Here is a 25,538-nt window from a genome sequence, read left to right on the forward strand (position 1 = left end):
TAAAATATTGATATTTAAATTATTAATATTTTAATTAATTATAAATTATTAATATTTAAAAAATAAAATAAAAATAAATAATTATATATAATAAAGGGTATTTTTATCTTTTTATTTTCTATTCCTTTCTTATTCCAAAGCTATTGTTACCAACTAAACACTGTAATAAGTCATAATAATTATTTCTACTCTATTTCATTCATCATACCAAATTACATAATACTTATTCTATTCTATTCTCACCTCATTCTATTCTCACGTAATAACTATTCTATTCCATTCCTATCTATTTCGCGAACCAAACGTGCTATTAGTGTTTTTTTTTAAGCCTGGAAATTTGTGCAGGACTCAACTGTTTGTTGAAATTTTATTAATAAAATAAGTAAAACGCACATAAAAAAAATTTCACCCAATAAAGACATCACTTCACTTGAATATGTTCCACGAATGCAGAGTCTACTAACCATAGTTGTTTCTAGCATGTATTGGTGATCAAGAGTCAAGCCCAAGAAAACCCAAGGACTGAGACCACACTTGTACGCGTTTGGAGTTTGGACCATGAGCACTGTAGAGTCTTTTCCTTCGTTGCGAAAGATTCGATTACAACGTGGTCCGGGGTCAGACTTCAGAGTTCATATAGCACAATAGTCAATGATTGAGTTGTCCCTACTAAAATGTATTTTTCAACAGGACATGTTCGTTGCTGGAACTGATACAACAGCTGCAACCCTAGAATGGACAATGACAGAGTTGGCTAGACACCCGGAATTGATGAAGAAAGCACAAGAAGAGGTTCGAAGCATTGCAGGTAGAACCGGAAAAGTTGATGAGAGTCATCTACCGCACCTTCACTGCATGAAAGCTGCGATCAAGGAGACAATGAGATTGCATCCATCGGTTCCTTTACTGGTTCCACGAGAATCCATGGATGAATGCATTCTGGATGGCTACAAAATACCTGCCAAAACTCGAGTCCTGATCAATACCTATGCTATAGGAAGGGACCCAAATTCATGGGAGAGTCCTCTGGAATATAATCCTAAGAGGTTTGAGGATACAGACGTTGATGTCAAGGATCAAGACTTTAGATTTCTACCATTTGGCGGTGGGAGACGAGGTTGCCCTGGTTACACATTTGGTCTGGCAACAGTTGAGATTGCACTTGCTCGGCTCTTGTTTCACTTTGATTGGGCGTTGCCTCAAGGAGTTGGCACTGATGATGTGGACCTTAATGAGATTTTTGGTCTAGCTACAAGAAAAAGAACCCCTCTAGTACTAGTCCCAACGGTGAACAAAGGACTATAAATTTAATTGGGATGATGAATTGATGGTCAAAAGTGAGCTCCTGGGGTCACAAGAATAAAGTAGTTCTCTTTCACTTGCTGTCGTCCATCTGATAATGTTTAATATTTATAACAAAGTAAATTCTCCCCTATGTAATGTTTCCAGTGCTCACTGGATATTTCATTCCATAACGTGGTAATACACTTCAAGTATTTGATATGCGTGCAGAATATGCTTGATTGGCACTTAAAAGTTACTGACAGAAAATTCATGCTCAATAAACATAGATCCGTGACCAAAACTTTGCAGCAGATTTTTGGTGCTCATCACTTTTGCTTGACACATTCCTGTAGCTCATGGAGCATCCATATCCAGGACCAATGACTATGACAATCAAATGGCTAGTCTATCCTCAACCTTTAACCCTGGTAAGTGAAACAAAAGTAGAAGAAAAATCATTCCAACCCCTCAATGAAATCAAGCTAAGGGCAACACAAAATGATAAAGACAGTTGGTCTCGAATTTTCCAAAAACTATGGCAGTGAAATATTTATTTAACTTTCTTTCTTTTAACTACTAATATCCACTACACTTACTTGGTCTTTTCTGCAGTTTTTTCCTCTGACTCCTCATCTGTGCCAGAATTTAGCGCTGTTATCTTTCCAAAAGAATCTTTTGCATCGCCAAAGAAGTCTTTCACTTTATCAAGAACTGTTTTAAGCTGGTCTTGTGTTGGAAGCTGAAATCAATTTGGAATAAAAGTATATTAGGAGTAGAAAAAGGGAAATTTTTGAAATTCAAATCTGAATGGAAAATCAAAAGCAGAAAAGAACTAGTAGACCACAGCTGTAAAAAAAGTTCTAATATAAACTCAGTCTATACTGCCAGCTAAAATCTTAACACTACTCCAAGAATCTGGTACCTAAATTTAACTAACAGTTCAGACAAGTAATGTAGAGTTTGATAATTTAGAATGATAGAACCAAAAAAATTTTATGCTCACCTCGATAACATCATTGGTAGAAAGCGCAGATCTCACGTTACCATTTTCCTGTATATTTAGCACACAAAATTCAGAAAATGAATTGGCGAATTTCTCCATCATCTTGTTGGGGATAAAATGAATAGTTTTGACCATAATTAGGAAAACCAACCATCAACTAAATTTTATATAATATAGGATGGGAGTAATAGGAACTTTACAACAAGTTTGTAGCCATATCTGAAGTCAGTTGCAGATTGCAATACACGGAATTGTTTAAAAGCTGTCTTTTGTATCTCCTTCTCATCCTATTTGAAAAAGAGGCCCAGTAGTCAGCACACTGGAAACTGGCTTGAAAATAATGCAAATTCAAGATACAAAAGTTATCTCTGGTAAGTGAAACATAAATAAGTGTCAAAATGGTGCTAAAACTGGCAGGAATTCTATTAACATCAAAAGGAAGAGCTTCAAATCTCATAATAAACATAGTCATAAGTGTTGATCTGCTAAAAAACCAAGTATTCAAACTAAGTTCTTTTCTTACAGCATAGGCTAATACAAAACAACAAGCTAGAATAACAACTTGGAGGTGATTTCCAAAATGCAGATTTACGATTCAATGAGTCCATAGAGTTTGACACTAACATTCTGGAATCAAGTCATCTTTCCTTAGAGCAGAAAGCGTTATCTCCTCATTTGTCACCAAAAAGGACACAAATGCATTACGCATTCCAAGAAAAGAATAGCAATAAGTAATGACTGAGTTAAAGATCACATTACGCTAACTTCTTTGTCCTTACGAAGTACTGAAGAAAGCTAAAGCATTTAATAGCCCCCAAAAGTGAAGAAAACCAAATAACAACATAACTATAAAATAAAAAATTGGCAGGCAGTTACTCTGGACCAAACAATCATATACATAAAGACTAAACAACTCTCAATTCTTAGAAAAGTAATTATCTTATGAAGCGACGATATCAAGGTATAGAGAATTTAGTTTACTCTGTATATAACTGCCGCAAGATTTCTAGCAAGTGTATCTTTGTAGATGTATTTTCCGAGGAAATTATCCTTTGCTGCAACCATGATTTTAGCAGTGGTGCCACCTGTTATGAGACTAAGCGGGTACCAAAGATTGACCTGCAACGGGAGTAATGAGACTTTAACTCAACGAACATGTGACTATTCTACAATTTCTTCTAAAGTTCACAATAAGTAAAAAAATTCATAGCATACAGATGAAAATCTATGGATTTCTTTTTCCAACAGGTGGATGGTTAGCACCAAGCCCAGATGTGGTTAACGAGATCTTAAGGAGTAATTTCTTTCTCTTATCCATGACTCCCTCTTGATATGGGTTTTCCAGAAAAAAAATCGCAGCAACCACTAAAGCAAAAGTGTAAAACATTATAAATAAAGGTTGAAACTATAAGCTTGAGCCTGCTTGGCCTGAGCAATTAAGCTGCTATAAAAGAGAGCTGTTGTCATATTAAAATTATTTTAAATACTGTCTAACATATTTCTGTCCATCAAAAAGTTTAATTGATATTAGCTATCAACACATCAATGCAACTATGTTTTGAAACTCAAACTTAAATACAGAGCCTTTTTTTTACCTCTGCCTCAACTTTAGTTTTCTATTTCAGGTTGTCAATTTGCAATCATAAAAGAACCTAGTAACTCTAACAGAAGATGGGAAGACAGGATAAATAAACAAAAGAAAACCCATAATGGAATGAAGAAAAGAAACGAACACCAGCCATGCGGATGAAGATGACAAAGCGAGGGTTGCCATCGTCTTCAATCTTAGGCATAGGAGGAGGCGGAGGCCTTTGAAACTGACGAGCTGCCATTCCTTTTTTCCCCTTGGCTTCTACCACCAGCATCCCTCCTCTCTGTTGCCGTCTCTGACTCTGCTGCTGCCACGTCGTTGTTCTGGAACTGAAGAGCGAGTGCTTCACCAATCCATCGAGTGATTCGTGGTGGGTTCTTGAAGTGCTCGACAAAGGAAGCCTTACCAGCGCATTTAGCGACATACCCACCTCCATTTTTGACACACAAAACTGTTTCCTCCTTTTTTTTTTTGGTTCTGTTCGTCTTCTAAACTTTTCGGTTCTTGGTAACTGCTAACTGTTTTTTCTTCTTTGAAAATTGGGATGAGATTATCTGCGGAGTGGGTCTTATCCACGCCCTCAGAATTTCTGAGGAAAAGAGAGTGGACTGGGGGGAGAGGTCCATACACTACAGAATATCCACCGGACACGTGGCGTTACATGGTTTAACAGGTTTGTAGGTACTCTGGGTCCCACCTAATGCAGTTCTTCTTCTAGACGGTGCGTTTTAGCTCATGAACCAAGCTTTACGCCGCCAAGTTGTTTGACCAAATGCCTCCGGAAGCTCATTTTGGATCTTTTAAGGAGGAGATAAGTGGTTTTTTTTTTTAATTGAACAAAGGGAATTTGAATTTTTTTTAGATAAAGGATTATATATTAATTAATGAATTAAATATTTGAATACAAAATAAATAAGGTTTTAATCATAGATATTCTTAATTGTTAAATAAACATACTTAATTTATTTTAATTTATAATATGAGCACAGTGATCAAAGAATCTCATAAAAAATAATCAATAACAAGGATTAAGAATACTCAATTAATGATAAATTAAGAGCATTAAAATTTGATCTGATAATAACATTTTAATAGATAGAAATCAGTTTGATGCATTGATTAAAAACAAACAATCTCCACAATTCTCTTCCACGTAGTTAACAATACAAGAACGTTACATAAAATGGACTTTATATCCTATTTATTCACGTTATTTTATTATCTTTACTTTCAAAGCTTTATTTTTTTGGGTTTGATGAACTTAAACCAAAGTAGCAGTTGTTTCCCCATGTGAGATCACTATTGCTCCATGCCTTCAACAACCCCACCTTCCCCCAGGTTACTTATTGCAGATGGGCTTTTCATCTTTCTGTAGTACTCAAGTAACATCATTCCTAGTTCAGAGTCCTTGAATTAAAGGTCATTTCCAGCAAGAAGCTGCAATGATGGGCTTTGATTTCCAGCCAAGAACCAAGCACCCTTTATCTTCCACAATTGTGTTACCCTCACAAACCTTAATCTTTTCTAGCCACTGCTTGGCCTGCATTATCATCTTGACAGGCGCAGGTTGGAAACCAGCCCGGCTCATCCTCCTTCGCCATTGATCAACCCTTTCATGCCTTTCAATTCTATCTGGCCCCTCGCAGCTTACAATGTTCTTTATCTCTTCTGCAAAATAGAATTGCTCCATTTTGGCACGTCTAGTGTCATACTTGGGCAGCATTGCGTCTAGCGAGTCAAATATAGCTGAATAATAATGCAATGCTTCCATGAATCTGCCAAGAAAGAAAGGCCCGTTATGACTCGAGTCTTGCTCTACTAGAATGAGAAGCTTGGGAGACAATTCACGGAGCTTTTGTAGAACTGAGTTTAATGCTCCTCGGCTCTCTTTAACTACACAATGCAATTGAAGAATGCTGTTGATTACCAAGGCCTCATCACCCGATGTGTTGAAATCTTCAGGTTTCAGGTTTTCTAAATTGCATTCCACGACGGAAAACTCAAAGTTCAATTTCAAGCTTTTTGCATAGTGCTCTAGATCATCCCCAATTGCTTGGAGGCGTTCACAGCAGGTTCCGACTCCGGTTATTCGAAGACGTTTAGGTGGCTGGCCTGCACGGTGGACTAGGCTCTGCATTAAGTGGCACCATTGGTGGCCACGGAGCAGGCCAAGTGTCATACCTAGGTCCACAACATGAACAAAACTCTCTCCCTCAAAGGCTTCCAATATCGATGCATTCGCTACAAAATGACCGAATTTGATTTGCGGACATAATTCATAGACAAGGCTTAAGGCTTCATCTTTCTCAAATGTAACAGCCTTTGCTTTTGCAACTGCTCCTACCACTCCAACCGCCCTTTGTGGTTGAACCAAAGCGAGACGGTCAGCAAGTCCCTGGACAAAGCAGGAAGCAACTCGCTGGAATGAAGTTCCAAAGACAAGGGCATTAACCCCGAGCTCTGACAGTAATGCTGAAGCATATATTTTGTCACGATAAGCCACTGCCTCAGCACAAGCAATGAGTTGTTGGACCAGTCTCATCCCTTCTCCACCCTCTTCTTCCTTGATTTTATTTTCTTCTCCTCCCGTCATGGCAACAGCTGCTTCTTCCATAGCCGCGATTGTTAAGTATCTCTGCGCGCAAGCCCATACATGATCCCGGAATTGGAGTCTTGGCAAGCTGGTCAAGCTATTAGTACTTCCGTCGGTGTTGCCGTTGCTACCAATGGATACATCCATAAGGTGGTCCTGATTTAACCTTTTGTGGTTTCTAGTTTCATAAAAAATTGGCCAATTCTGATAAATTGGACAACTAAAGGGATAAATTTGAATGCCTGGTAAATTGAGATCAAGAGTCATCACTTCACTGCTTTTGTCATCACCATAGAGTCGAGGTCGCCATTGGAGAACGGGCTCCATAGCTTTGATCCTCTGAAGAACTATCTGCTGTGCAAGGGCTATTTATGTGTGCTTATTTGTTGAGCGTACCATTCGAAGTCATACCTTCAATCCAAAGCCTATAGAGAGTACACAAGATAATGATTTTTAAAAGGTGTCTTGCTTTTGATGGGCATAGAGCAATGTGAACACAGAGCAATTGGAGTATATTTCCTCCCTATCATTTTCCTGGAATCCTTGGAATTTCGAATTTTACGTCTTGTCTTTCTTGTTTCTCATTTTTGTACTGCTTAGAAGTTGCTTCCCTACACGAGTGGCAGCTTATAGATATGCCTTGTACTCCCAGACAACCTTGGAACTTCATTTAAATGTCGCTTCCTTCATCAGGTACTTAACAAGGTTCAACCAAATTAATCTTGGGGCTAGCTGAACCACAAGTCAAACCAAAAAACCAAGTCTTCAGACTTTGTTTATCTCATGTTGTTTTTGTTTTTTTTTTTTCAGCTTTTGTCATAAAAATCGTCAACAACTAGACTGTCTTGTTAATGTTAGAAGTAGGCTATGATAGCAATAGGGACGCGGTTGCCAACTTACTTTGATTTCCTTGTAATCTGTCACTATTCTTGTATACAGATTAACTGAAACACATCATTCTGCCGTCTTGTGAGATTGTTGTTGCAAAAGGTTAATATAAAATACAACTAGTATATATTACTTTATCCAAAGTGTTGGGTAATGATTGGTAGATGCTTGTGCAATGGAGTTCCAAGAAAACCGCACAGGATATTCCTTTTGATGCATGAAGAAAATATCCATCAAGAAAGATGGTATAGATACAAGCCTGGCATGGCATCGGCAAGATAAGCAATGCATGCTTAGCATCGGAATTTCACACAGAATTTTTTCGTTGAAAATTTGTTTAAAATTTTTGTTTTAAAAAAAATTTTCAACCATCACTTATTCAGACGAAATTTTTAACAAATTTCCGTTGGAAATTCCGTTGGTAATAGTAATATTTTAATTTATTTCCTTAAAATATTTTAGACTTTTATAAATTTTATTAATCTTCTATAAAAAAAAGATATTAATAAAAGCAAATACATACATAATGAAGGTATAATATTTAAAAGTTTAAGTACGTTTTACTTTGATTAATTTTGTACATTTTTTGAAACTTTATTGAATCATACATTATAAAGTAATTTTGTAACATTAAAATAATATAAAAAAACTAAATAATTTTTTAATTTAATGAAATTACATAATAAGATATAATAATCAATTAAATAAATAATAATAATACTTTATGTACGTTTTAATATTAATTACTTAATATATATAAATTAAGAAGATAGATATATAATAAATTTATTAATATAATATATTTAAAATATATTAGTTTATTATATCTATGTATACAATTTAGAATAATAGCTATAGAATATATATATATATATATTTTTATATATTTTTTATTTATCTCTCTAAATCTATCATTGTAAAAATATTTCATTAAGCAATTTATTTTTTGTTTTGCATATATGCTTCATTTACTTAAGTTTAAATATTTTTTTCATTCTTAAATATTTTTATTACTATGTGTACATATATATATATTATATTTTTATATGGATATTTTATTTTAATATTTGTGTAGTTTAGAACATCAAGTTANTTTTTTAATATATATCAAAGTATAACATATAATTTGTGTCAATAATATATATATATATATAATAACTTTAATAATATAACATTATGTTTTATATTAAGTAATAAAAAAATTTTATTTATTAATAAAATTTAAAATATTTAAATTTGTATTAGCATAAAGACCTGAACCTATGTCCAAATGAAAATTGAATTAGACTTTAACTAAGTCTACCACCCACCTAAACTAATTTAAAAACTCCCCAACTTAATATTATTAAAAATGACTCGTCAATTGCAAGTGACATAAATCGCATGTTTTGTTATTTTCGCCAGCCTATATAAGCTATTCTTTGGTGCATAAGATTATTTATTATATTTACGAGTATGTAAATATATTTACAATATAAATATTTCTCCCTTTTCAAATATTTTTTTGTTTATTTTGATTTTCTAATACTAAAATGAATGTATATATTTAAATATATAACCTTTCCCTTGATTAAAATGAAACTAAAAATATATATTTCATAGAAGCAAAATGGTTTAGACCCAAAACTAATTGAAACAAGCCCAAATTAAGGAGAAACGTTATGCCTTTTTGGGCTACAATTGGCCCAGCTCAAAGACCCACAGAAAGCCCAAAAATGCTGCATCGGATTGGCTTCTTGAGGCCCAAACTGTAGCTCTCAAAACGCACCATTTTGGTGCTTCAATGGCCATTTAAAAGTCTTCAAAACGACATTGTTTTGAAGACTCTAACCCTAAGTATTTAAGGTTTTTTTTTTCCTTCCTTTCTCATTTTTTCTCTCATTTTCTCTCTCTACCCACCACTTTCTCTGTGCGTTCATTCTCTCTCAACAGCCTCTCTGTCGGTCTCTTTTTTTCGATCGATCGATGACTGCTCTATTCCTCCCTCATTCGTTGGCCGGCTACCCAAAAGTTGAGTTTGTTTCCCTCCCTACCGTTGATGCGCAGAACCGGCGTCGCCCCCAAATCAAATTCTCCCGTTGTCCATTAATACTCCGACCAGCAACTGCTCCGTTCCTTTCTCCTTCACTAGCCGACTACCCAAAAGCTGAGTTTGTTTCCCTCCCTACCGCCTGCTCGCAGAACCTGTTCCCAGCTGTTTTCTAGTCACCGACGTCTTTCCTTTCCTTCTCTCTTTATTTTCCTAGTCACCGGCGACTGCACCCTTGCTCTCTCCTTCACTGGCCGGCTACCTAAAAATGTCATTTTACTCTCTCCATACCCCCGCCGCGCTGAATCTTTTAGATCTAGCTTTTTTTTTTTATTATTTTGGTATGTTTTGGTTGTTGTTTGGTTCTGATTTATATTTATTCTATTATTTCCTTGTCTATTGTTGGTTTAGCAGAATCCTTGGTTTAAGGCTAGGATTTTTTATTGTTGTGGATTGTGGTTCCAACTGCTAGTAGTTAAGCAGTTTTTTGGTGGCTAATTTGTTTTGGAGTTTTTTGGTTATTGGAAGATTTCATATTTGTTTGAATTTGGCTTTTTCTTGTTTATGGTGTCTACAGATAGGATGAGTATTTGCTAAATTTGGGTTTAGGGAGCAGTTTTTTCAGTTTGTAAGTTTAATAATTTGCACTGTATATTTGCATAAAGTTGTATTATTTATTCAGTTGGTGACTATTGTATTTTGAACCTTGGTTGTTGATACTTAAATAATAACTTATGACATTTATTTTGATGAAGTCAGTAGGAACTTATAAGGGTAAGAAATTTCGGTGGAAAAGAACTTGATAAATGAAGTTAGTACGAGATGTAAGATTCATTAAATGGTTTAAAAATTATGTAAGTTAATGTACATTAGAATTAAACTTTTAATAACATTGAGGCATTAATTATATAATTATTAATTTGTGATCTTGTATGTCATGTTCGTAGGTTGTAACACGTAAAGATGAAAGTGACCCACATATACTTGAAATCTCTCATGATCCAGGACATATGATAAAGTTACAAAGGATACTTTGTACATGGTTTCAAGTTTCACACCCTACATTACGGACAAAATCGTAAGACAATGAATAGTGGGGTTTGCATAAAAGGGAGTTTTTACAATGATTATGAGAGTGACTTTTATGGTATTTTAGTAGATATAATCAAGTTGGAGTATTTTGGTATCAGAAACAAAGTTGTGTTATTTAAGTGTCATTGGTTTGACACTAAAAAAGGTATTATGATAGATCTTTTGCATGGTCTTCTTGAAATTAAATACAACTCAATACTTGCTAGTAATGAACCATTTGTTTTAGTTGCACAAGCTCATCAAGTTTATTATAGTAGTTATCCATCAACCAAAAGAGATCGACGTGATTTGTGGATAGTATTTAAAACAAAAGCTAGGAGTAGATTTCACATTTTTAGAAGTGGAGATAGGGAATATGAAATTGATTTGAATGAAGACGTGTACCAAGAAGATGTATCTATTTCAAGTAATGGTACTCCATCGAAAAAACTTGAAAACTTTACAGTTTTAGCAACTGGTGATTTTGAATAGATTAATCTCTTGATTGAGGATGAAGAAGATGACATGCAAAGAGATGAAGATGAAGAAGATGACATGGAAGGAAATGAAAATGATGATGACGATGAAGATGAACTTGAAGACGACGCTTGTGAAACTTTTAGTGATGATAATGATAATAATAAAGAACATGAGTTTGCTTATTCTGAAAGTGATTGATGATGGTAGGCATTTATTATATTGGTTTTATATTTTTTTTTCATAGTTGTTTAACTTTAATTTTATAATATTCAAAGATCTTGACATAATATAAAATTATAATAGGAAGTTTATATTTATAAAAGTTTATTAGAATACTATAATTGTAACTTTGATTGTATAAACGAATAATCATACTTGTCATTGTTGTAAATTGATGATTTTTATACTTTGATTCAATTTTATTTCAAATAATGTGTCTAACTTTTAACAAAATAATATTGCAGGAACGATGGTTAAAAAAAAGCATTCAAAACTGAGACCTAGATCAACAAATGCCTCTAGAAGTATGTCTTTACCTACAAATGCTAATGCATTTGCTGATCTATCCATTCAACGGCATATGCAGTAGGAGTATAATGATGTGCCCTTTAAGACACCTTTTTTGTTAGGTGCATCGGTAGAGCAAGTAGAAAATGAGACATCTACTCACGATTCTAATAGATCCCCATCTATTGATTTAGGTGCAAGTGTAGATGACACATCTTCAAGGTCAAGGGGTAAGTGGCCTAGTGTAGGGTTACAGACTCCTATAGATCCATTCGACAGATTGCGTATAACTCCTATTGGGGAGAGGTATGTTGTCTTGTTATATTTGTTAATGAACTTGTTATATTTGTTATAAATTTTAATATATAAAAATTTTCTTTGATATTGTATAAGTACTTTTTTCAAGCAAGGGGTCACCACTACAATAACAAAGATCATAAAAAATCACTTCAATGGTCCATGGTCGACATGGAGGAAAGTCCCTAATGATATAAAGAAGTTAATGTTTCAAAAATTTCAGGTACGTAGTTTGTTAATCAATTAAATTATAAAAGGTAATGTTTTCAATTAATTTGTATCAATTTTTTTAATTATGTTATTATTTTGCTATAGGAAAAATGTGTTTGGTCTGCTAATCAAGATGTTTTGATTCGATAAATATGGGATAAAATTTGTTCCAATTAGTTAAGAGACATGCTTTCAGAAGAAAAGAATAAAGCAATGACAGAAGTCGAAACAAACAACATTAGGGATTGCAAAGGCATGTCAACAGAATGGATCACAAATGAAATTTGGGATACCCTTATCGATACGGTATGGGGTACAAATGAATGGCAAAGCAAATCGAGAAAAGCAAGGCAAAATTGTTTAACACCAAAAGAATGAAACATTTCAAAGCACACTAGCGGCTCAGTTCCATTTGTGGTTCATGCAAAAAGGATAGTATAAATTAATCTTACTTTACATTTATATGTATAGTTTTCTTTCAAACTAAATTTAAATTATATGTTTATTAGTTTGACTTTGGTTTTCCCTTACATGTCATTTATATATATCGATTATGATTGAGTATATATAGTTGTAAATAAATGCAGACAATTGAGATGAAATGAGATGTTGTTGGTCCCATTAATAAGTGCTAGAGGGGGGGTGAATAGCACAATTTGGCTCTTGACAAGATGTGAAACTAATTTTCAGAACTTAAGAAAGTAAAAACAAAGTATAAGGTGCACAACAATTTAGAGTGATTTGATCCAAGACCTACATCCACTACCTTGATTATCCAACAAAAGATTTTCCCAACGATTCACTAAGAATCCGATGAAATTCACAAGCTTTCACCAAGCTTTTACAATGACTTTTCGTAGGCTCAGCCAAAACCTTTACACTAGTTTTTCACGAGCTCAATTAAAACCCAAAGTGATTTTTCAAGACTCAACCACAACCTATAACATTCAAGCTTTCCCAAGCTTGAACAACCCCTTAGAGTGACTCCCTCACTCTAAGTATACAATAAGAAAAGTTAAAGAAAGTACTTATGATCACAAGTTGATCTGATTGGTGCAAGATTGAGTGCTAAACACAATGACAAAGAGTAGGCGTTTAAGTGCAGACAAGTACAGTGAAACTTTTCTGGTTTTTCTTCTTTCTAAAGCTCAAATCTCATTCAAGGCTTCAAAAACTTGTTTCTCATTGTTGGAAGACCCTTTTATACTTAGAGATGCAACTCTGATGGCAGTTTGGCAGTTTATATCCGTTGAAAACAGTTGAGGATGAGTTCTAGCCGTTAATCTGTCTTGTAGTGCTCTAGTTCAAATTACAGACAAAGAGCTCTTAGTCGACTAACTTGGTTGACTAAGTTGATTCTGTTTCTGGTTTGTAAATTCTGACAGAGGGCACTTAGTCCACTAACTTGGTTAACTAAGTTGGTTTTGTTTCTTAAACTCTTCAGTCTGCCATTGCTCCAATCTAAATTTTTTAGTCAACTAGTGTTCTTCCTTATTTAACCAATAAGCTTCCTCCTTGTTATTCAGTTACATCCTGTTGATTTTATCCCTTTTTTCTTTCAAAAATACTCTTTGAAGATTTAAGAAATTAAATTCATATATTAATTTCCTGCACACTCAAATAAATGAATTAGACACAAATAAATGAGAATGATTTACTATCATAAAAAACTAATGGAGCCAACAGATGTTAGCTTTTTGGAAGTGTTCAACCACACTCATAAGCGTTCAAGGGGTCATGTTGATTTTATAGATAACAAGTCCAAGTATACGAGTGTACGTCCAAAATTGATTAATTTTGACTTTAAAGTTGATTACCCTAGTTCAATAATAATCTTATTTAATTTTTTATATAGGAAATGTATAATTCTATACTATCGCTGAAGTATGGTGAGGATTCATCTTTGCAGCCAGAATTCGATCCGAATGCTTGGACTAAAGCAATTTGAGGGATGGAGACTACACGCACCCACGTGTATGGGTTTGGTACCTAGATGCCTGCTACAACTTTACTTATTGGAGCACACAGCAATGTAGCAACATCTGAGTCTGCGTGTGGCCCTATCAACTCAAACGCTACCAATCCCACAATTGCACTAGAAGAAAAAGTGAAAAATCTTTTAGAAAACTTGGGTAAGATATGTGATGAAATACGTGGAGAAATACGTGAAGAAATTAAGAATCCAATGGCAGAAAGCATGACTGAATTTATGGCGCGTATGAAAACCATGATCATGACTAATGCACTTTCAAAACAAGGAAATGCAGGACCTTCAAGTTAACATCTTGACAAGTAAGATCACATTTCATGATATGATGTTTATGTTTGATTGCTACACTTAGATACTTTATAGTATAGCTGTTTAATAACAATTTTAGCTTTATATTCATATGTGTTGAACTTTTTTAGATATTATGTGTTAGGGTGATTTTCAATTGTATGAATTTGACTTTGACTTTGAATCTTGGTTTATAATGTGTGTTTCTTTTATATATTTTGAAAGTCAATGGTGGATGTGAATGGATATTTTATTATCGAAATGGAAATTGGTAATTTTTTTTGGAAAAGCATTAGTAAAAGGATAAGCAAATAAAATTTAGTAAATTAATTTCCGTTGGCAAAGCATTTCTAATGGAAAATTCTGTTAGAAATGCATTTCTTAATATAAAACAATTTCGTTAGAAACACTTAAAATTCCTTTGAAAAAGTATTTCCAACGGAATTTTTTGTTAAAAATTATAACAAAATTTCGTTGGAAAATCATTTCCAACATATTTTTCTGTTAGAAATTTAATTCCAACGGAATTTTCAGTTGAAAAATTATTTCCAACGGAATTATTTCCAATGGATTTTTCCATTGGGAAAAAAATTCCAATGACATAGCCTACAAAAATTAGATTATTTCCAACAAAATTTTTCATTGGAAATTTCCAACGGAAAGTATTACTCACAAGGCTTTTACTGACGAAATTTCTAACATATTTTTCCATTGAAAATCTGTTGGAAAAAGTCTTTTCCAACGGAATTCAGCCTTTTTTCGACGAAAATTTTCGTTGAAAAAAGGTTATTTTTTGGTAGTGAGCACATCGTTGTAAGTGTTTATGGGCGCAATTTTAAAACTTAAAACCACAAAGAAAATGGATAATAATGCATTTCATTCTGTTTATTCCTATATATAGTATAAGACATCTCACAATTGAGGTATGAAGAATATAAATTTATTTTTATTTATTGTAGATGAGTCATTTTTTACTTTTTTAGCCTTGTATAGTTTTCTATATTACAAATTTGTTGAGACTATAAATAGTTGTAACAGTACAGTTGGTTTTTCTAGTGGCTTTTACTTAAGAGTGGTGAACAAAATAATTCTCAAATTTTCTTCTTCTATTCTTGAGTTCTATAACAAAATTCTAAATTATTTTCACATGGTATCAAAACTCCAATCTAGGGTTCTTGACCTGTTTTTCTTGATTTCTTGCAGACCTATCCATTTTTCTTTTTCCTCTTGAAGTCGTGGCGTCTACCTCTTGGGCCACGGTCGGATCTATCGTTATCGAAACCACGCCTGAAAAGTGCCACGTTCTTCCTCGCCTCTCTCTGCCATATTGTTTAGGGGTTTTCTTGTAGATCCATTTGTTCAAATAACTGATCTATCGATCTTCTCTCTGATTTCTGTTAGACTTTTCATTTCTTAGATTTTCGCTGTCCAAATTTGTGCATCTTGATTCTCTTGTTCAGATTTGTTGGTTTGTGTAGGTTATTGATTCAGAAGGAGAATTTTCTTTGTAAGGTTTCTTTGGTGTTTCTACCATGGTTAACTTAGTAGATTCAGCTTATACGACCTCACCCTTGAACGATCCGCATTCTCCCTACTTTGTGCACCACTCAGATAATCACGGCTCAGTCTCTATCACTCCAAAGCTCACTTCGAACAATTACTTAGCATGGAGCAGGTCATTTTATCTTGCTTTGTCCATTCACAATAAGCTAGAGTTTATTGATGGTACGATTCCTCAACCTCTAGTTATTGATAAACCGTACATGCCGTGGATACGATGCAATAATTTGATTGTTGCCTGGTTACTGGAATCGTTAACTCCGTCAATTGTTTCCATTGTCTTTTATGTGAACAATACGGCTCAAATCTGGGAAACTCTAAAACGGAGATTTTTATTACCAGATGATGTTAGGATTTGTAATCTACAACATATGCTGAATGGTATTGCTCAAGGGAATAGGTCAATCAATTTATACTTAACTAAGTTGAATTTTGTCTGGGAAGAGTTCCGTAGCTTTCGTCCCTTATCTAAGTGCACTTGTGGAGGTTTTCAGGATTTTGTTGATTAGATGTCTAAAGATAATGTGTTTTGATTCTTAAATGGATTAAACGATAATTTTTCTGCCTTACGATCACAAATCATTATGATGAAGCCTTTTCCATCTTTTGATGAGGCATATAATCTTGTTCTTAGGGAGGAAAATTAAAGAAATTTTCATGTCATGGCACAGCCATTGAATGAGACTGCTACTATGTTTGTTGTCACCAGTGAAAAGCCAAAAGGGAAGTCTGATATGATATGCTCACATTGTGGAAAGAAGGGGCACTTAAAGGAAAAGTGTTATCGATTAATTGGTTTTTCCTGCAGACTATTAGTTCACCAAGAACAAATCTGGTGCTAATGCAAAAAGAGGCCAATCTCATTATGCAAACAATATAATTTCTTTGGTTCAGACTGATGAAGCTGGGGATGAGGGAATCATTGCTCAAATGTCTCAAATTAGCCTTTCTAAGGATCAGATTCATAAACTCATGTCTCTCATCAATGAACAGCCATCAACCAATCATCAAGACATTGCTACAACATCAACATCAAATCAACAGAGTAAAACTGCTTTGGTGAATTCAACTATGGCAGGTAAGTCTTCTAATCATACTTATTATTTCCTTAATGATTCCTGTTCACATTTCTTTGTGAATAATGTTGCTGCTTCAATATGTTCTTTTTTGAATGATGATGCCTGGATACTTGATACAGGTACTACTAATCATATAGCTTATAATCTGAAATATTTTATTGCCAATAGGAAAGTTCATAATAATTTTGTTCAATTACCAAATAAAATTAATGTTTTGGTATCTCATATAGGCACTGCAAAGTTTGGAAATTTGTTTTTAGAAAATGTTTTGTGTGTACAAAGTTTTAAAGTTTAATTTAATTTCTGTCAACAAATTGGCTAAATGCTAAAAACAGCATTTATTTTTCACTGATTCATATTGCATCATACAGGATCTAATTTCCTAGATAGTGACTGGGGGTGCTAGAGTGAGGGATGGTTTATATCTCTTACAAAAGGAGTTGGATGCACAACTGATTGCACAATTTGAAAAGGACAGAAAAGCTGTTTTTCATTCTGTTAATACTTGTAATAGTTTGTCAACTATTTTTGATTTGTGGCATTTTAGATTAGGGCACATTCCACCCAAGAAAATAAAACAGATTCATCAAAATTTTCTTGATGTTTCATGTACAAAAAATTTTCTTTGTGATATATGTCCACTTGCAAAACAGAAAAGGCTTCATTTCTCGATTCATGTACCTACTGTTACATTTGCTTTTGAGCTAATAAATGTTGATATTTGGGGGCCATATGAAATGTCTACAATTTCAGGACACAGGTTCTTTCTTACTATTGTAGATGAATATACTAGATTTACATGAGTGTTTTTAATTAAACATAAATCAGAAGTTTCCATAATTTTACCTGCATTCTATAATTTGATTTTAAATCAATTCAATATTTCCACCAAACAGATAAGATCAGATAATGGTTTTGAGTTTAATCTTACTGATTTTTTTAGTTTTAAGGGAATTGTGCACCAACTTTCTTTTGTTAAGACCCCCCAACAAAACGACATTGTTGAAGGAAAACATCAACATTTATTAGTTGTAGCTAGATCACTTTTGTTTCAAGTTAATCTTCCTTTAAAATTTTGGGGTGATGCTGTTTTAGTTGCTGCTCATATATAAATAGGGTTCCCACATCAGTTTTGCATAATCAAACACCATTTGAAAAACTTTTTCATAAACCACCTTCATATTCACATCTTAAGGTTTTTGGTTCTTTATGTTTTGCTTCAACATTGTCACATAATAGAAAGAAATTTGAACCTAGGGCTAGAAAGTGCAATTTTTTAAGATATCCAGTGGGTATTAAAGGTTAAAAGCTTTATGATCTAGTTACACATAGTGTCTTTATTTCTAGGAATATTATATTTCATGAATCAATATTTCCTTTTCAGCAGCATCAATCAGCTTCAAATTTTGATTTTGAACCACCTTATTCCCATATTGATCATTCACTTATTCACCCACTAGTCATTCAAGATACACTTCCTGTTGATCATACTCTTCAACAACATTCTGTTAATAGTCCTGTTGCTAATAATTCTTCTGATCCTGTTGTTGATAATCTTGATTCTATCTCTAGCAATGATCTGTCTAATTTGAATGTTGATCTATCTAATTTGAATGTTGACCTGCCTGACTTGAGTGCACCTATAGTTTTACCTGTTGAAGAACCACAATCTTTTAATTCTCCTTCCAACCTTAGAAAAAGCACTAGACAAAGACACCCACCAAAATATCTTGAAGCCTATCATTGTACTTTTCCTACACAAGCCAATCTTGTTACCAAATATCCTATCACCAAATATTTGTCTAGTGAACAACTTTCACCTACTTATAAAGCTTTTACAGTGGCCTTGTCTCATATACCTGAACCCATCTATTATCATCAAGCTGTAAAATATGTTCAATGGAAGGAGGTTATGAAATTTGAATTAGATGCTTTAGAGGTAAATGCGACATGGACAGTGGTGCCTTTACCTCCTAATTGTCATGCCATTAGGTGTAAGTGGGTCTACAAAATCAAGTTAAATGCTTATGGTTCTGTTGAAAGATATAAAGCACGATTAGTGGCAAAGGGTTATAGTCAGAGGGCAGGGTTTGATTATCAAGATACATTTAGTCCCGTGGTTAAACATACCACTGTTCGATTGTTTTTAGCATTGGCAGCCATTAAAAGCTGGTTTTTTACTCAGCTTGATATTAATAATGCTTTCTTGATTGGGGTTTGAATGAGACGGTTTTTATAGAGTTGCCACAAAGGTATCATTTTCAGGGGGAGTGTTCTATGAGTGGTAAAATGGTATGTAAGCTAAATAAATCATTGTATGTACTTAAACAAGTGTCACGGTAGTGGAATTCAAAGTTTACCACTTGTTTACTGGCGTATGGTTTTAAACAGTTTAAAGCTGACTATTCTTTGTTTACTAAGAACACTCAAGCCGGGGAGTTTATTGCCTTGCTGGTTTATGTAGATGATATTGTGATTGGCAGCACCTCAATGGATCTCATTAATGAAGTTAAAAATTACTTGAGTTCTAATTTCAAGCTTAAGAACTTAGGAAAACTCAAGTATTTTCTTGGATTAGAGGTTTCAAGATCAAGCAAGGGAATTTTTCTTTGTCAAAGGAAATATACTCTTGACATTTTAGAAGAATATGGTTTATTAGGGTCTAAACCAATAACTATCCCGATTGAATATCATCATAAATGACCAAGGCTACAGATGAAGAATAGTTGAAAGATAGTACCATGTATAGACAGCTGGTTGGAAAACTTCTATATCTTACGTTGACAAGACCAGACATTTCATATGCTGTTCACATACTCTCTTAATATATGGATAAGCCAAGTGAAGTTCATTTACAAACAACTTTTAGAGTATTACGATATCTCAAAACAGCTCCTAGTCAAGGTATTTTATTTTCCAGTGATTCTGATTTGTGTTTACAAGCATATATTGATAGTAATTGGGCTAGTGGCCCAGATGCTAGAAGATCAGTGACAGGTTATGGTGTCTTGTTGGAAAATTCATTGATAAGTTGGAAAGCTAAAAAGCAAAGTGTAGTAGCAAGGAGTTCTACTGAAGCTGAATATCGAGCAATGACAGCAACTTGTTGTGAGGTGATTTGGTTATTGCATTTACTTAAGGATTTCAATATTGAACATTTATGTGCAGTAAAGTTGTTTTGTGATAATCAATCAGCTCTTCATATTTGTCGAAATCCTATATTTCATGAGCGTACCAAACATATTGAGATGGATTGTCATTTCATACGAGAGAAGGTAGCTGTTGGTTTGATTGATCCATCGTATATTCCAACTAAGTCCCAACTTGCAGATCTCTTCACCAAAGCACTACAACCTAGACCATTCCATTCACTCTTACCCAAGATGAGTGTTCTTAATATTCATAATATTCATCTTGAGGGGGAGTGAAGAATATAAATTTATTTTTATTTATTGTAGATGAGTCATTTTTTACGTTTTTAGCCTTGTATAGTTTTCTATATTACAAATTTGTTGAGACTATAAATAGTTGTAACAGTACAGTCAGTTTTTCTAGTGACTTCTACCCGAGAGTGGTGAACAAAACAATTCCCAAATTTTCTTCTTTTGTTCTTGAGTTCTATAACAAAATTCCAGATTATTTTCACAAGGTAAAGAATATGAACAAAAGAATATTCCTAGTGAACTGTAACAAGGAGGAGATTGCATCTGAAACCCTGAGGAATTAGACAAACACCTGATTTGCACAAAAAAGGGAACAAGCCCCTCACCCTGATAGGCTACTGAATAAACTATTCCGCATATTTAACCTGAAACTCTATTCCTCCTGATGCAAAGTTACTGACTCTTTTGCTCTGACACTATTTTTTCACCCTTTACTTGTTTCTCTCATTTTTTATATGTTCAATAAGAAAACTCATGGCCTCTGTGTGATATATACTTCTTGACCCATATAGCAATATCTTCTGCACATGTTTGTGCTTGTGGCGTCTGGAGGAGTACATTAAGAGTGGCAAATTCATGAATAGCATCCTTGTATTCAAGAAGGGGAGCATCTATCTTAACTTTTCGAAGTTCTTGTGAGTAAGCAATTGCCCGATCCCTCATCCAGTCTTTCTCTGCCACAACTGTCAGTGTTGGGGGCATGAATTTCAGTGGAGGCTCTCTCCCGGGGATTAAAGGGTTGGCAGCTGGATGATCTAGGTCGAAGTTTTCCTCTGGCAGAAAAAGTTTCCACGCCAGCATGCACATAGACTTGTCGTAGAAGTAGGAGTTTGCCAGTTTAATTTCAGAATTTGTGGGATCGCTCCCAATGAAAAATGGATACATCAAGACTTGTGCCACCACCTTGACAGGATCCAAGAGCTTTCCAGCCTCAACAGCCTTCCGAGCCAGATAGTCTGCTATGTTTGCACCACAGCTTGCCCCAAGGAGTACACACCTGCTTTGATGACAAGACCAAGTTAGTCAATTACTACCTTATAGAACAGGAAACAAGAGAAACGGTGAATGGAAAATTATTACCAGAAGTAAGAAATGAAAGTGAAGGAGAGTTAGTAATCATGTTTCCAAGCAAGTTAGATTGGGTAGCCAGCATGATACTGCTAACAAACAAGGCATAGATGTTCATTACAACACCCTTTTGGAATAGGAGTATAGGACTAGTATGAAAGTTAATGAATCTCAATGAGAAAGTCAGAAGAATTGTTTTCAAAACTTCACTCAAGCCCCCAGGAAATTGTTTCTTATCATGGAAAATACTAAATGTGTCATGTCCCTATTTAAACAATCCTAAAAGTTTTCTGCAGTTTTAAAATTTATTCTGGAAGTTCCGGGCAGACGGTACCAAATTTTAGCTAACTCATAGTACATAACTTGGTGATTCGCAATTTTACAAGGCTTTGTTCAGTGCTTATTGTTTCTCCTAAAAGGTAGCTATCAAAATGTTTGAAAGAGTTACAAGCAAGGGACATTACTCCATCATCTTCTAAACGTAAGAGCAAGTTCATCTGTCCTAAAATTCTAGTAAAAAGTTCACTGCATTTGGTAATCTTAAACACTTCACACTTAAAAGCTCGATTTTACTTTGGTTGCAATTTGTTACCTTATAAAACTTCAAATATCAGTTTCTACTTGTTTTGTTTGAAACTACGTTAGGTCAGTTGAGTCATCTGAACTTCAACACTCTACACTTTACAATTGGCTTATTATCTTTCTCTCAAGCCACATTCTTAATAGTTTCTCAGACAAAGGGAATTTAGTCACTAAACAAGAAATATAGAGCCAGAGGAACGAAAAGGGAACCTTTTCAGATTGTTTGAAAATTAGCAAATCCACAATCAAACTTTTGTAATTCTAGGCCTTAATCCCACCCAATCCCCATGCTTCAAGTATCAACTCTTTTAAGTCTAAGCTCATTCTTTGAGAACGAACGGCTGATGTTGTTCTCTTGATTAATGCATTTATATTAACCACAAGAATTGACATCATGCCCTGCAACCCAATCAGAGTTTGGGTCTTATGGGAAACAAAAACTCAATGCATCTAAGGTTTGATAGGAATTTTCAACTGAATTCTCTTATCGTTACTCTTGATTGTAACTTTACTTCAAATTAAGAAGAATAAACAAGAACATAATTCATTAGTCTAACAAATTCCTCATCCGTCGAATGAAAGAAACCGAATCAAATTGATTAAACTAAAGAACTGAAAACATACCTTGAGGGATCTCCATGAGCAGCCAACCAAGGCTCAACCATGGACGCACCAAATCCATCAAAAACATGAGCATCCATTCTTCTCCTCCCATTCCCAATCCATCTCCCACACTCTGCCAAATTCGCCTGCTTCCCTAACCAATTCAACACCTTCAAACCATCCTCAAACGCCGCCGGGTACCTACTCTCTGGTGCCAGCCTGTAGCCAACCGCAACCACGATCACATCACAAAGCTTGGCAATCCGCCTACAAAACACATCATTCCCTACACTATCATTGCTTCCACCAACAAAAGCCCCGCCATGGAACTGTAACATCACTGGTAGTTTCTTGTGTTTTTTTCCTGTTCGAGGACAGTAACCTCTGTAAACAAAATTAGCATCTTTGTTGTCGTTGTCCTTGTTTGAGTTAACAACCGTTTCTGGAAGGAATATGCGGACGCAAAGAGATGAGAAGGGATCGATGTGGATGTCCTTGGTGGCAACTCCATCATTGAAAGAAGGGTTGCTGGGGGTCGTCGGTTCCTCATGACGTGAAGTTATGCCAAAAGGATCAACATTGTGAAGAGGAGCTTGTGTTAGATTATTTAGCTTGTGTCTTTGCTGAAACTTGAAGAAGATGCTGCTGAGTTTCACCGTTAAGCTTGGCATGTTTTTACGAAACAAGAAAACCGTTGAAGGAGGGTGGAGTTCAAGACTTGTGGGATTGTGTAGACGTCAGTGATGACCCTTGGGAGGTAGACGGATTCGATTTCTTGAAACCTTGCAGACGGGTCTAGGATTTTTTGGTGGCTGCCCTGGCTTGTAGTCAGAGCAGAAGCTTCGAAAAATGCTGCTTCCCGTAATTCTTTGATTCCACACTTGAATTGAATTGCTTTGAGAAAGAATTTTCATTATTATATGTGCCTATTTATACACTTAAATTACATATCAGAGTCAAATTAGGAATAGAATTTTTAGTACCTCTAATTAGGAATTTTAACTCAAACTCTAATTACGAGGTTAAACCCCGACCCATGTTTTAACAACATCTTTGGCTTTTCTTTGTAGAAAAATAGATTTGATTTTACAAAGGTACAATATGTGGGAAGCAAGGGAGTTTGGGAATGAAACTTTGTGGGAGAGTAGAGGATAATTGCTCTATCAGCGCCAACTGTGATCTTCGTTGGCATGTGGGACCTGCTTTAATCAACACCGCCTGCTTAATCATTAGTTCATCAAACAGCGAAGCATTTTATTTAAACTTGATAATTTTGTATACCACAAGAATATGGTATTAATTTAAATCGGTTTGAGTTTAACTTAATCATATTTCACATATTAATTATTGTCTTTTAATTCGTTTAAAATATATAATTATTTATTCGTATTATCGTGTATTTAAATAATTTATGACTTGTTTATTATTTATTTGTTTAAATATATTCACGTGTTGTATAAATATGTTTAGTATATCGTTAAAATTTATTTATTGTTATATATAAATATTAATATTTTTATTACAATTAAGATTTATTGATTTGTTGAATTATATTATATTTGATATATTATGATTTTCATAATTTTTATTATAAATTTGAATAATAAAATAATTATTTTTAAATTGTACATATTTTAAATTAATTGTGTCAATTGTGTGTTAATCGTATTAATCATATAAAAAATTATGTATTATATAAATTTTAATTATGTTCATCGTGTCGTTTCATATAAAATTTAATTTAACAAATTTAATAAATATTATATCATGTTGTGTCATATTAATCATTAATAAATGTTTTCATGTACATATTTAAGATTTTAATATGATTAAGTGTCATGTTTATGGTTATCTAAATAATTATTAATACTTTAAGTTACATGATAAAGATATGAAAAAACAAATTGCAAGATCTAGTTGTATTTCTTTCTCTTGTTCCGAATTTATATTTTACAAGGACTGGAGGACAAATGATTTTATGTGCTGAGTTGTTGGCAGCCACGTCTCGCTAGCCAGAATTCCGTTTCCATTTCATGTGGCTGCCATGTGTTTTCTTGTTAAAATTTTTTGGTGGCACCCCTGTCTGGGTCCAGTCGCCACACATGCTCAGGACCTCTCCCCTCCTTTCTTTCTGCTGTTAAATACCCTTCAAATATTTTCTTTAAATAAAATTTTCAAAAACTCAATTTCTTCCCCAAATTTATGTGGTTTGGGATTTCTCTGCCGACAATATTTTTTACTACACAGCCATGTTTTATATATTATCAAATCGAACCCTTTTATCAATTACCATCAAACATTTTTACGGTTAAATTTTTAAAAAAAAAATTAAATTAAAATTGTGAAATATGAAAAATAAAATTTATGAAATAAAAAATTACTTTTATTATTTATATAATTTAAAATCATATATTTCAAAAAAAAAATCAATGACATTTAATAGTGGAGGAATAAGGAACCAGGGGCATGGCAAGTCTTGATGAAGCTATGAGACATTTGAGATGACTGCCCCAAATCTCTGACACATAGCACTACAAACGTTAGTGTTGAGTGCATAAAAGCAGGCAACAAAGTTGAGCTCATGGGAATGGAGAACTGTAGCGCTCATCAAGCCTATATTCCTTACCTGGATCTCACTAGTAGGAAGGATAAATGATGATTTTTTTTTAAAAAAATTACCATTGTTTTAAGTTACCTATTTACACTCTTACTAATAATATTTTTATGTTTCAAAATAATTTTTTTTAAAACACTTAATATTTTTATATTATTTATTTTAATTTAAAATCATAAAACATTATTTATAAAAAATTAAAAATATTAACATAATAATATTAAAATAAAAAAATTTATCTTAAGCTTTGCACAGAGTCAAAAGAAATATGCCATAAAGAACGTGTAGAGTAATATTCCTAATAAAAGTTCCAAGACGTGGCAGTGAGGGGGGCCCAATTGGCAATGAGCGATTTGAC

At 34.0% G+C, this 25,538-nt stretch overlaps 5 protein-coding genes across 5 annotated transcripts in view; 2 read left to right on the top strand and 3 right to left on the bottom strand.

The window, feature by feature from the left end:
• The window catches only part of LOC18609663 (cytochrome P450 71A1), a 4,256-nt gene extending 2,760 nt beyond the window's left edge, over positions 1-1,496 (top strand). The window contains exon 2 of the mRNA XM_007044896.2: positions 691-1,496. Within this exon, the coding sequence (XP_007044958.2) occupies positions 691-1,305 (615 nt within the window). The 3' untranslated portion in view covers positions 1,306-1,496. The remainder of the gene's footprint in view (positions 1-690) is intronic.
• On the bottom strand, positions 1,426-4,474 carry LOC18609664 (protein HHL1, chloroplastic). The gene is made up of 6 exons (XM_018115837.1): positions 4,021-4,474; positions 3,269-3,406; positions 2,488-2,574; positions 2,288-2,335; positions 1,881-2,023; positions 1,426-1,709 (listed from the first exon to the last, which is right to left on the bottom strand). Exons 1-6 carry the CDS (start codon positions 4,312-4,314, stop codon positions 1,697-1,699), a joined length of 723 nt encoding a protein of 240 aa, XP_017971326.1. The 5' UTR covers positions 4,315-4,474; the 3' UTR covers positions 1,426-1,696.
• On the bottom strand, positions 5,299-6,798 carry LOC18609665 (DELLA protein RGL1). The gene has a single exon (XM_018114982.1). It carries the CDS (start codon positions 6,796-6,798, stop codon positions 5,299-5,301), a length of 1,500 nt encoding a protein of 499 aa, XP_017970471.1.
• LOC108660714 lies at positions 9,325-19,091 on the top strand. Its single transcript, XM_018114983.1, has 7 exons — positions 9,325-9,555; positions 10,952-11,129; positions 11,569-11,752; positions 15,710-15,743; positions 16,686-16,869; positions 16,990-17,042; positions 18,255-19,091. Exons 1-7 carry the CDS (start codon positions 9,325-9,327, stop codon positions 19,089-19,091), a joined length of 1,701 nt encoding a protein of 566 aa, XP_017970472.1.
• On the bottom strand, positions 20,468-23,469 carry LOC18609666 (probable carboxylesterase 16). Its single transcript, XM_007044899.2, has 2 exons — positions 22,588-23,469; positions 20,468-21,310 (listed from the first exon to the last, which is right to left on the bottom strand). The coding sequence occupies exons 1-2, from the start codon at positions 23,235-23,237 to the stop codon at positions 20,773-20,775; spliced, it is 1,188 nt and encodes a 395-aa protein (XP_007044961.2). The 5' UTR covers positions 23,238-23,469; the 3' UTR covers positions 20,468-20,772.

This window comes from Theobroma cacao, chromosome 2 (genome assembly GCF_000208745.1).
Source record: "Theobroma cacao cultivar B97-61/B2 chromosome 2, Criollo_cocoa_genome_V2, whole genome shotgun sequence".
Classification (NCBI taxonomy): domain Eukaryota; kingdom Viridiplantae; phylum Streptophyta; class Magnoliopsida; order Malvales; family Malvaceae; genus Theobroma; species Theobroma cacao.

What these genes read in the sequence shown, in the direction of transcription:
- LOC18609664 (XM_018115837.1), bottom strand. Translation starts at nt 4,314, where the DNA reads ATGGAGGTGGGTATGTCGCTAAATGCGCTGGTAAGGCTTCCTTTGTCG. An exon ending in TCTTCATCCGCATGGCTGGT is followed by an intron (nt 3,407 to 4,020) that starts GTTCGTTTCTTT and finishes CTCCCGTTGCAG; the next exon opens with GTCAATCTTTGGTACCCGCT. An exon ending in GATATGGCTACAAACTTGTT is followed by an intron (nt 2,336 to 2,487) that starts GTAAAGTTCCTA and finishes CTAAATATACAG; the next exon opens with GAAAATGGTAACGTGAGATC.
- LOC18609665 (XM_018114982.1), bottom strand. Translation starts at nt 6,798, where the DNA reads ATGGAGCCCGTTCTCCAATGGCGACCTCGACTCTATGGTGATGACAAA.
- LOC108660714 (XM_018114983.1), top strand. Translation starts at nt 9,325, where the DNA reads ATGACTGCTCTATTCCTCCCTCATTCGTTGGCCGGCTACCCAAAAGTT. An exon ending in TGAGTTTGCTTATTCTGAAA is followed by an intron (nt 11,130 to 11,568) that starts GTGATTGATGAT and finishes CTTTTTTGTTAG; the next exon opens with GTGCATCGGTAGAGCAAGTA. An exon ending in ATTTTATTGCCAATAGGAAA is followed by an intron (nt 17,043 to 18,254) that starts GTTCATAATAAT and finishes TTTCCTTTTCAG; the next exon opens with CAGCATCAATCAGCTTCAAA.
- LOC18609666 (XM_007044899.2), bottom strand. Translation starts at nt 23,237, where the DNA reads ATGCCAAGCTTAACGGTGAAACTCAGCAGCATCTTCTTCAAGTTTCAG. An exon ending in GCTCATGGAGATCCCTCAAG is followed by an intron (nt 21,311 to 22,587) that starts GTATGTTTTCAG and finishes TCATCAAAGCAG; the next exon opens with GTGTGTACTCCTTGGGGCAA.